Raw genomic sequence first — 11749 nt, forward strand, 5'->3', positions numbered from 1 at the left:
GAGCAGCTGCGAGACAAAGAAGACTGTGTGCACATAAAGAAACGTGTTTGTCATCCCATCGTTATCTGACTTGGGCATCTTTTCAACACTAAGCTATACGTCGATTCTTCTTCAGTTGTGCAACAGCCCCATCCTGTGGCCCCGTGTCCTACAGAACGCTTGAAATGCAGAATTCACCTGTACAACCAGCAACACGGGTTTCCAATGTTCCTATTATTCTGCAGTGTATTCCTACAGTAATATAGATCAATGAAATGAGGCAACATACGAATTTTAAATCACAATTTAACACTTTTATTAGCTTGACAAAACAACACACACACAAAAAATGCTTTAGGTCATTCGGATAGTGAGACACAATCAGTGTAAAGTAGACTGTTCAAATCATAGCAGCTGAAGCACAAACAAGGAAGAAATAAAAAAGAGAGCATTATGTGTGCTCGTCCAGAGCCACATCGATGCCAGTGCTTTGTTAGTTGCTGTAGTGAAGGTACTACAACAAGAAATAGAAATCCAAATGTGTCGCTCTACATATATAACCCAATACTTTCCAGTAGTTCTGCCAGTAGCTTTCAGCGCCCCACACAGCTCACAGGACAAACGCGTCATTGTTAAAACAAGACTTTGCCAAACAAGCAGGAGAGTCGCAGCTTCACTCGGATTCCCCTTCACATACAAAGTCCAGATTAAAACACATTAACTTAAAGTAATCAGACCAGAAGGTATAAGTTTATGTATCTGGTACATAAGGTGCTACAGTTAAGCTTGATTCTGATTTTTTTTAAAAAGAAGGAGAAATTATGAAAACAATCAAATCAAAAAGCGCAAAAGATTTGCGAGCAACACTTTATATTATTAAGAAGTTGTATTGCGCTGTCACAACCGTAAGATCAGTGAAAAATTACTGTGTGGACAACACTGAGCAGGAGTCGGGCGAGTTGCATTACTCCTCGTGTTGCTGGCTCAGACCACGTCTTACATTTCAGAACAAAAAGCTTTAGCACACAATAAAAGTCTCTTTAAATGGCTTCGATGCTCTTGTTTGGGTACTGCGGTTTGAGCCATTTCTGAATGAAACTAAATATTTGGTGGATGTGTTATCTACACGAAGGCAGACTACAACAGAGAAAGTTTATCCCAGAAGTGTTGACTGAAAGACGAACAAATGAGGACACAGCTGTGAGCCGTCATCTGAGTTCCTGCAGATCGGAGTGAGACGCCCGCAAATTAAAGACAGAGCATTAAATTCAACTGATGGTTTTTTTTTTTCCTGAAATGCAATGTGAAAAAAAGGTCAAATCATATTTAAAGATCACTGAAATGTGATCAGAGATAAAAACAAAACAAAAAAAACCAATCAAAAGTGTGTAATTATTTTTGCCGGACCATCAACAATGCATACAAGTCGTCGTCTTTTTTTTTTTTTTTTTTTGCAGAACTGATAAGAGTTGGAGAGCTATCCATAAAAACGTCCCAGTCACACTTCTGTCACAGTGCACTGACCATCAGGACTCCGAGAGCGCAGACTGACTGCCGAGCTCGCGGGCCTGCCCCTCGGAGGGATTCTGGTGGGCTGGCTCTCTCGCAGTGGTCTTTGCCGAAGTCTTCTCTGTGCCACTGAATCCGCTCCCTCTCTCCCGTATTCGTTCTCCTCTTCACTCTCGCTGCTGCCTGATGCGCTCTCAAACATCTCCAGATCGTCGTCTCCCTCCACCTCTTCCCCCTCAGGCTGGCTGATTAGAAGCTGGGAGAAAGACTCCTCCAGGGCTGAAGGTGACAGAGACAGGGGACTTGGACGATGACGTCCCAGGAGTGTTTGAGGTCTAACGGGAGGAAGAGACAGCAGCAGCCCAAAGGAGGACTGCGACTGGCCAGCGGAGTCCGATCCATCGGCCGAGCTGATGCGATCCAAAGCTGCCGAGGTGACGGGAGGTAAAGTAGGAGCGATTTCAGGCTCCAACCTCAGTCCTGCCACCCCTTTCTTTGGGATGTCGACAACGTCCCTCTTTATCTTGCGTCTGCGCCCATGCTCGTTTCTGCGGTATTGCACCATATTTTCCAAATCGGCCACATACAGAAACCCCGCGATCAGCATCTCAGTGCTCTTCCTGCCCTTGGCGAAGGCCTCCTCCAACTCTCGGGTGGTCCTCTCGTCGTACTGCCACCAGCCATTGCGTCCTTCGTAGTACCAGGCGTAGTCCCGGCAGGACTCGCTTCCCGCCGCACCACTTCGACTCAGTCCTGCAGCCGCCGCCTTCAGCTCCTCAGGTGAGAGAAGGACGGGCCTCTCCAGGAAGTCCTCGGGGATTTCCTGCCGACACAGGGCGCAGCGTTTGCTGTGCCAGGAGGCGCCTTTCACGCAGAGGAAACAGAAGACGTGGCAGCACGGCAGCCGGACAGGGTGGACGCAGCTCTGCAGGCAGATGGCACACTCGGGTGTGGTGGAGCTGGGCAATTCAGTGGCACAAGTATCTTCCACTTCTTTTTGTTTGGAGGGTGCTGGGGTGTTGTCCAGTGAACAGTCCACTCCTCCACAACCTGCCATGCTGCAGACACGGGTTCATCAAAATAAGAGAGAAACTGTTAAACAATCCGACTTGTGGAAGACAAATGAAACTATATGTAACTTTGCACACTTAACTTGAGCTGCATTTGGGAACGCCCACTCATAAAATAAAGAAACGTTGACTGTAATTAGTTTATAAAGAAAGATGACAGTAATGTGTAAGGTTCTGAGGTCTATATCTGCTGCAATGGGAGCACATCTGTCTCTTCTAATGTCTTTTAAACACAAGAAAGGCCTTCATCAGTTTAATGCTAACTGCTAGGCTAACACATCCGCAAAGCCACTAACTTACAACCAGCAGAATCAGTGAACAGATATTATGTTTCCTACTATAACAGCAGTAAGTTGCCCGTTGGGTGTGAAGTGACACGATTGCTCTTCACCAGTCAACTAAGGTCAAACATTTATCGAGCTAATGCTAAGCTGACAGTTAGCCTCTCAGCTGTCAGTGTGCTTTCCCGTGTGTTTCATGTCTGTATTAATACACCCACCTGGACACCGGGGGCCTCTGCAAGCGTCTTCAGCAGAAACGAAGATGGAAATGATAATACGGTGGCATTTATTTTTGGTTGTGAAGTTATATCCGCCGATTACCGACTGCGTTGTTTGCGAGCCATAGCAGCCAAGCCCAGCTGACTTCCACAGCGCCTGGATAGACCGCAGTCCGTTCTCCCGGACGGTGCACACCTTCTGCAGATCTACTGGAGCTACGCACTGTACGTGCCCAGCGACTCATCCAATGGAATTTAATCAGTTGTGTTTGAAGTCAAAACACAAATGTGCTCTCTATAATCTGCACAGTGCTAACCATTTATGCTGTTTTCAGTTTGCTTTCTAAAAATACTGCCCCCCCCCCCACCTCCTCCCGCCCAAAGGATCAGATCACAAGCATGTGATAATATTGTGCTGAAAAATGAATGCTGCACTTAGAAACAATATCCCACAATAATACACTGAGAAATTGTATAAAATAAAAAAATAAAAATGCATAACATAACAGTGACTCCAGATAAAATCCCAACCTATAAAAGTAGGAACATTCCAAATAATTAAATTGTTGAAGCTATAAGAACATTTGCCAATGGTAGTGTGTTCAAAACTTTGAAAAATATCTTGTCAGACATTTTAGCTGCTCTTCGTCAACGTTTTCAAGAACTCAGGACCAAAACAGATTTTCTTCATAGATTTTATTACAAATAATACATTGTGCATTCCCACAAGAAGTTGCAGTTGGATATAAACTCAACCAAATAAATTTAAAAATAGATATGAACCATACAAAAACGTCTATGTGAGGCCAAGAAAAGCAGCATGGTGATTGAATTAGGTGCCTCATAATGTTATCCAGTATTACCACATCATCTCCTTGGATACTGGAAACTGCCTGATTTTGGATGAACACATTCTGGCAGTTTCCATGTCACGAGACAATGTGTGCAGTAACAGCAAACGGTTTAACTTATTACAACTTGTTGCTCTCTCTTTTTATGAGGACACACTTTCTGATTTCTGACACATGTGGACAGGGGTTACCATAGAAACTTGGGGAGTGCAGGACTTGCCGGGTGCGTGCCTCCTCTCCCCTCCTATAGGCCCGTGTGTTCTGTTTCCGAACACATGGACCCCACTCTGTCCATTCCCCAACTTCACAGTGAACTAGAGCAAACAGAGGGCGATTAGATAGTCTCATCCAAGCAGGGAGATCAAAACGTGGGCTACTGGGGGGTAAAAACAAAATGCTGGTATAATGCACTGTTGTTTAGAAGGTCTTGTGTGTTTGATGCATGCATTATAGAGAACTGGGTCATCTCTCACTTTGGGGTATGCACTGCATGAGCTGTACATCGGGCTCAAAGCCTTTTGGGCAGGTAAGGAGGCACTGGCCCTGGAGGAGGTACAGATCTGCTCTACATCGCGTGCACATGTTCCTCCTCACACACATTTCACAGCCTGCAGGGCACTCTAACACAGAGCAACATACATTCAATGTAATGTCATGTTCTGTTATCAGGGAGAAACTTATTACAGTCACACGTGCAAGCTGCATGAAGAATGTGGAGCTGTGGCATGGTGTTTTTACCTGTGCATTCCCGCAGCGCCGTGTTCGCCGTCAGCCCCTTCGGACAGCTGCTTTCACATTTGCCGCGGTACAGGAAGTGGCCTTGGTGACAATGCGTACAGAAGTTTTCGCTGAAGCAGGATGCGCAGTCCACCTTACACTCTGCGGGCCAGCGAAAAATTAATCTTGGGTCAGTGCGGTGGCCAAAGCATCAGGACGTCGGACAACATTGCTAATAAACCATGAATCAGGCAGTGAGTATTTCAGGCCTACCTGATGGATTAGTCTTAAGTCTCAGTTCTATAAAACAGGACTGATTTAGTTCAGCCTTCTCGTGAACATCATCGTACTTTAAACTGTTTATCAACCACCTTCTGCATGCGCTTGCCGGTACCTACTGGTGCAGGTGCTGATGTGTGGTGAACGCACACCGTAGTGACCTCTGGGGCAGGAGGTCAGGCAGGTTCCCTTCTGCCGCATCCCGTCCTGCTCCAGGTGGAAGAAGAGGCGAGGTTTACAGGACAGGCAGCCATTTAGGGGCGAGCATGTTGCGCATCCGGACGGACAGACGCTGCTCACCGAAGAGCTGCCTGTTGTGGATATAAAATGTATGTTTACGTGGGTGAGAGAGGGATTCTATCTATATCGGGTGTCACAACAAACAATATATTTTTTTTACTTGACCTGGATTTATGCAATACTAAACTCAGTTCCCCGTGTATCATTGCCAGCCAGCAGTTTGTTTTTTTTCTTTCTTTCTTTGAGACCATATCACATTAAAATGTTATGTGCAAGTGAAGTACATTCACTGGCAATCCCTGCCCACAATGTTCCCTGGAAGAGCGCCGTTATTGTCTCCATATGTAGTGTCTGTCTCTACTGGGAGAACACTTGGAGAGATAAAGCAGATTTCCCCAAAAAGCCGAAGCGAATAGTAGTGTTGAAGAAGCGTGAATACTTACGTCTGCATCGCACAATATTTGTGCTGTCTTGGCCTTTTGTAAGATTCATGAAGTGCAGAATACAAATTAAGGACGGTATCTGCATTTCCTTCACCTTTGCCGCAGCGTTCATCCAGTCCACGAACGCACCTCACTTCACATGTCAAATCCCACGATACGCATATCAGAAGGAGAAAAAAGAAAAAAAAAAGAAGGGAAGAAAAAAAAAAAAAAAAAGGGCAGAGATCCTCACGAAAGTCTTTCACATGAACGCATGAGGAGACTCCTGGCCGGGGAACAGAAATGCAGAAAAGACGTCTTGAAGAAAAGATCCCATGTGCATTCCATGGAATCAGTGAAGCCGGCAGAATACCATGAGGAATGCAAACACAAAAGAAACCATCATATGACAGCCGCAGCCGACATCTAATGTAAAGTTTGGGGAAGGTTTGCTTCTCTCGCACACAGGCGTTCACACTCCCACCCTCCTCCTCCTTTTCCTCCTCCTCCTCCTCCTGTGTTCTCACCCAGATTCTCCTCCTTCTGATCCATTAGAACATCCACAGGGTCTCTTGTTCCAAACTGCGTTACAAACGTGATTCATAAAAGGAGGATTTTGCTCATTATTTTATACATTCTTTCCACACTTATGTACCCAGAGAAGTTCTAAAGAACAAATTCCGATTGACACACGTGACCTTGTAAAAGAAGAAGAGAGCAAAAGGATTTAGGATTGACCATCAACAGATAATGTATATAAACAGACTTAGAAAAAGTAATTTCACAGGAATTCTATCATCATAGTGAAGCGGGAAGCAGCTGCGTGTGTTGGTGGGACCTTGAACACTGTCATGGAGGTGAAACAGTCCAGTTTAAATGTGTCCTGTGGATTGCTCCAGCGTGTGGGTGCGGCCGATTGGAATAAGGACTGACCAGTTACACAGTGTGTTTTGGGAATCGTCTACATAATAAGATGAGCCGAGCTGGTTCTGGAGGCGACAGACTACTGAATGTCGACGAGCACGGACCAATGAATTTGATGGGTGCGCGTCGATACAGTGAACTATATTGCGTGCAGCGGTGTGTTTTGAGCTCGCACAGTGCAGCTTATATGCAAATGAGAGTTTTTGCATTATTATTTTTTTAACTTCATGCCGCTCGATTGTGTGGTGGTTCGTACTGTCACTCTCACAGTAAGAAAAGGCACTTTATGGACTTTGCACGTTCTCCTTGTACATGTTTTTTTTTTTTTCCCGGGGTCCGATTCCCTCCTGCAATCCAAAAGACAGACTGAGTGAAATAGTGACTAGAATCCGTATAAACAGAACATCTCTCTCTCTGTGTGATGGAGTCCCTTTCGCCCTCTGTGATGCGGGTTCAGCTCCAGTGTCCCTGAGACGGATAAAACAGTATGTGCTGCATTTGAAAACGAACATCTGTTTTGACGTGCGACGCAGGAATGTTTCAGAGATTTCGGATTGTAGTTATCTGTGATGTCACACCTGGAAGTGATTCATACACGAGGTTTTCTCAGAGACCGAGGAAGACAATTGCGGTTTAAGAAGAATAAATGTATGTTTTTACATGGTGCCATTATTACAGTCATTAGTTTTGAGTTGCTATATTTATGCGCAACGTATATTGAGACGGGTTAAAACATACCTGAAGTCACATATAATCATAAGCTCATAAATAAACAGTGCGATCAAGTTAATATTATCAGAACCCATGTAAGCACCTGTCCTTGATAGGTTCAAGATTTAAGTTGCTGTGAACATCTAGAATTGATCGCCACACATCAAGTGCTACATTATTCCGTCATTACAGATATAAAACCAGCATCCCATCATTGAGTTACTTGAAATAAAATGTCCTGCATTTCCTCAGATCAACATCAACCTCACAAGATTAAGACAAAAAAAATTGCTCCTGCAGAAAAACTGCAACTCCCATGTGAGCATTCTCCTCTCTGACGTTTAGGTTTACCTTTACCCGCCATCAGGCACCGTATGTTTTGCAATAACGCACGAGTTCAAGAAATCAAAGCCAAAACTAAAAGATGATTTGACTACCTCCCAATGAAATTTAAAAAAAAAAAACTCGAGACTTTCAGTTGTCCCGGATCTGCGATTCCCACAAAAATGCTGGCGTGCAATGAAAGTTTCTGTCCTCCAAAAGATTTGTTGTTTGCAGTCCTGGGGTGTTTAATCAGCTGTTTTGGGAACTCCTTGGTTTTTCTCCCACGTCTTATGAAAACAGATCTGGGCTCTACGGCGTTGCAGTTCCGCGCGGCGTCCACTTCAGGGAGATGCTTTACCATTTTTATTTCAACGATCTTATGCTTGGTGCATAACCGTTATAGTGCCTTTCAATTCTTAAAACACCAAATTCAAAGTAATGGCATGTAAGCACCGCCACATTGTACGTGAAAGTCCGGCCAGGTCTGTTTCAGACACATGTGACGCCGTTTCTGCAGAAAGAACCAACAGCGTGCTGTGAAACCTGCGAAAGCATGTGGTCCTTGTTAAGAAAGGCAAAGCAAGTTCTTGCTTCTTGGCTTGTCTGGAAAAATATCATGAGAGGAATCAGCAGGAGATTTGAAGCCGTATTTTACGCTGCGGCTGATTTATTTCTGAAAAAGGACATAGCCAGAAAGAAGGGCTGGACGAGGCTCCATTGGCCGGCCTGAGCGGTAAACAACTACCCTGAGCCGAGTAAACACGGCGGACGAGCACGCCAAATAATAAAAGATGCTGCGGAACCATTGCAAATGCAGTATCACTTTTTTTATACACACAATATTCTCATTGCTATAGTAATAGAGTAGAAGCTCACACTCCAATGCTGGTCGTGTACACAGACACACCAGAGGCCACACTCCTGTTCCGAGTCCATTTGAACTTTACCTGTGATCCTGACGTAAAACGACTGAACTTCATCTGCTTCAACGCAAATTCTAACCATCTGAATCCAGGCACAACAGTACTTTCATAGGATTTAAAAAAAAATAAGGGCTTTTTTTTTTTTTTTTTTACTCTAAAAAGGACAGTAACACATGACCTGAGAAAAGCTTCAGTAAAGAGATAGCGCCTTTTAATCAGCATGCAAGAAATAAGACTGAGCTTTTTCGAAGAGAATATGAAGAAGTTTATTGCTGCTCAGAGACTATCAAGGTGGAGACAAAAGCCAAAAACAAAATAATAAAAAACAAAAAAAACGGTTTGTTTAGTTTTTTTAAAAACAGACACAGATGTGTTATTGGATCGCGGAGGGCTTTGTCATAAAAACATGCGAATCGCTTTGAGAATCGCAAGACTTCTCGTGGCGAAAGGTGTGGAGGGTTCAGAGGGTCAGAATGGCCGGGCTCCACAAACCCAGCAACACCCCCGTCAATCTGACTGGGAACATAAACATGACAAGGCCACGCTCGCTGGGGTGCCAGATCAGATTCTTGAAGCAAATAACCACTGGAAGCCGAGGAATGTCTCAACTGGCACAAGAGAGAGAGAGAGAGAGAGAGAGAGAGAGAGAGAGAGAGAGAGAGAGAGAGAGAGAGAGAGAGTGGAGTAAAGATGGACAGCACCAAGCAACAGAGAAGGAGAGCCAAATAAATCAGAAAGAGCGAGTCAGGCGCCGGCGTAAAACATGCGGACACAAGCCACTTCAGCCACGAGAAGACATCACAGAACCACTGACGTTTTCACATGTTTTCATGCACGTCAAGACTGTAAAGATAAAGAGAATTCTGGAAAGAGGTCAATAAAAAAATTAAAAAAAAGAAGTTAAATCCAATCTAATGCAACCCAGAAGCAGCGTTCAGATCACCACCTGCTGTCAAGGTTCTGGCGGGGCAGACACAACATGCTCTTCAGTCAGCATTTAAGAGATACTCGGCAGTGCCATGGGATTATTTTATGACTTTGACCCTTGCTCGTCTGAGTAGCACACGCGCTGCGGAGGGCGAATATCTTACTGGGAAGAACCCTGCGGTGATAAAGGAATGAACTGGATATGATCTCAGAAACTCAGATAATCTATGTAGCGTGAAGAGGTGAGGAATTCGAAGAGGCTGTGAAGCGTGAGCTTGAAAAACATGCACCATGACGGACGAAAGGAGAGCGAGGCAAGAGCTGAAAGCAGCTTGAAAAAACAAGGAACTTTAAAGTTTTTAAATATTTGACTATCATATGCAACTTTTTCTATAGTTGGGTAGCTTTTGACTGATTCCGGGTTTCACACAAAAATGACCGATGTTGTCTAATAAATAATCAACACAGTTTGTGCACATCAGGTATTTAATCATAGGGACATTATAGATCGTAAATTCGGTCAAAAATATTTTTTCACACCAGGAGAGACTGAAAATATCTCAGATTCCATGTAGGATACAAAGGAATTTAAAATTGTGCAAATAAAATAAAATAAAATACAGAAAGAATAATAATTTAGTAGAAAATAAAATATACACAATGAGAAAAAAAAGTTTAAAATTTGTTTTGAAAAAGGAAGAAGTCCAGGATGATCTGCAGTGTCGTCATCCTCTTGACTTTTTCAATATTTTCTATTGAAAAAGAAAAAGAAAAAGAAAGAAATGACAAGTCATAGATACACTTGAATTGAAAAACACATAGTTACAAGTGACAATCATGCACATAAAGAAAAATATGAAGAAATGAAAATGTATTATTATTATGACATTTTCACATTAGCATCATTTTATTTATTTTTTTGAATTAACTTATTTTGTGTTGTACATCAAAACCTTATAATAAACCAAGCTGATTTTGTTTACTCTTTTGCATACATACAGTATATAACAGACTGTTTTGTTGTTGTTTTTTAGATGGAAAGACAGTAAAACATCATGAGCAAACTGTTGTTGACACAATAAAGAATGAAAGAACCACACGTTTCACACCTTAAAACTGTGCAGCAAAGACTTTCTAACTTGTGTCCATGTGATTTTGAAGACATTTCTAAGCTGACGACTAATTCTTTTCTATTCCAACATGTGCAGAGGTAGACGGAATCCCACTTATAAGACCCAAATTTACTTCAAATGACAGTGAAAAATACTCAATGCATCTTTGAACACTGTACCGGGTCAAAGATAATCAGCTAAAAGTGATATTGGACAATGATAATGCACATTCCAAATCCATTCAGCTCATTCTGAGACTACAAGGTATTGCAATTTCACATTTCAGGTTTTTTTTAATGAATTTTTTTTATAGCTCATTTCAGTTTAACTTAAATTTTTAATCCTTGCCGCACTATTTTTCTAGCCTAAATTTTCTATTTTCTTATATTAGTTCTATTTGGGGTGATATAATATGTCTACACCATAGGACGGCAAGAATAATGGCATTTTGATTCCACCATGCATCTCGCATGCACAGTAGAATTAACAATAAAGCTCACTTTGACTGAGATATGACTAACAAATATACAAGGTTAATAAAAATAAATAAATACTTCAACACCGCTGCTGACGGACATTAAGGGTAATATTACAGCACAGGCAGTGTTGGTCATTATTAATGAGAAACGTGGAGAGGAAAATGTGACGTGGATGAAAAGACCAGAATCTTTTAGCTCACCTTGCCGACAGCTTTGATATGTTCAGGTCTGATCGTTGCAGACTTTGCTTCAAAAGCGTTGGCTCTGGCCTCTTCGGCCAAACTTTTGAGGAACAGGATTGTCAGCAGCTCAATCTGAGAATATAAAGAACCAGATTCAATCGGATCAGTTTACATTAACAAAGCCAGCGTACATATACGTATATTCTTCACGTACTAACCATCGCATCTGACGCAGGCCTCGTGTTGATGCTGCTCTTCGCCCTCGACTTAATCGTCTTCTTCAAACCGACGGCTTTATTCAACATTGTGCTAAAATCTTCCGTTTAAAACAAAAAAAGATTCAAACTGTGTTTAAGATTTCCCGCTTCACCAACTTCCGGGTCAGCTGGTTCTTCTTCGTGGCTTTTTTTCAAGCTTGTTTGTATTTGTCGTTACGTGTGACGTTACTGCCCTCTGCTGTTCGCTTTTATACATGACTGCGCAGCTAGACCACAATTCGTACTGATCTTAGGTGTTTGTATTGGTTAAAAACAAACAAACAGGGGAGAAACTATTGCATATAGAAGTAGATATACGATTCTGTTTTCTTTATTTATAAACG

The 11749-nt window shown here is 42.8% G+C and overlaps 2 protein-coding genes across 2 annotated transcripts; both read right to left on the bottom strand.

Annotated features, from left to right (window-relative positions):
• Nucleotides 1–1399: 1399 nt before the first annotated feature.
• On the bottom strand, nucleotides 1400–3395 carry LOC308126317 (E3 ubiquitin-protein ligase RNF146-B-like). Its single transcript, XM_080490610.1, has 2 exons — nucleotides 3058–3395; nucleotides 1400–2546 (listed from the first exon to the last, which is right to left on the bottom strand). Exon 2 carries the CDS (start codon nucleotides 2543–2545, stop codon nucleotides 1478–1480), a length of 1068 nt encoding a protein of 355 aa, XP_080346736.1. The 5' UTR covers nucleotide 2546; nucleotides 3058–3395; the 3' UTR covers nucleotides 1400–1477.
• A 350-nt stretch (nucleotides 3396–3745) lies between these two features.
• LOC308126319 (R-spondin-3-like) lies at nucleotides 3746–6030 on the bottom strand. The gene is made up of 5 exons (XM_080490616.1): nucleotides 5588–6030; nucleotides 5024–5215; nucleotides 4647–4787; nucleotides 4382–4528; nucleotides 3746–4222 (listed from the first exon to the last, which is right to left on the bottom strand). Exons 1-5 carry the CDS (start codon nucleotides 5697–5699, stop codon nucleotides 4029–4031), a joined length of 786 nt encoding a protein of 261 aa, XP_080346742.1. The 5' UTR covers nucleotides 5700–6030; the 3' UTR covers nucleotides 3746–4028.
• Between the last annotated feature and the right edge of the window lie 5719 nt (nucleotides 6031–11749).

The sequence above is a fragment of the Lipophrys pholis genome (genome assembly GCF_963383615.2).
Source record: "Lipophrys pholis genome assembly, chromosome: 21".
NCBI lineage: Eukaryota > Metazoa > Chordata > Actinopteri > Blenniiformes > Blenniidae > Lipophrys > Lipophrys pholis.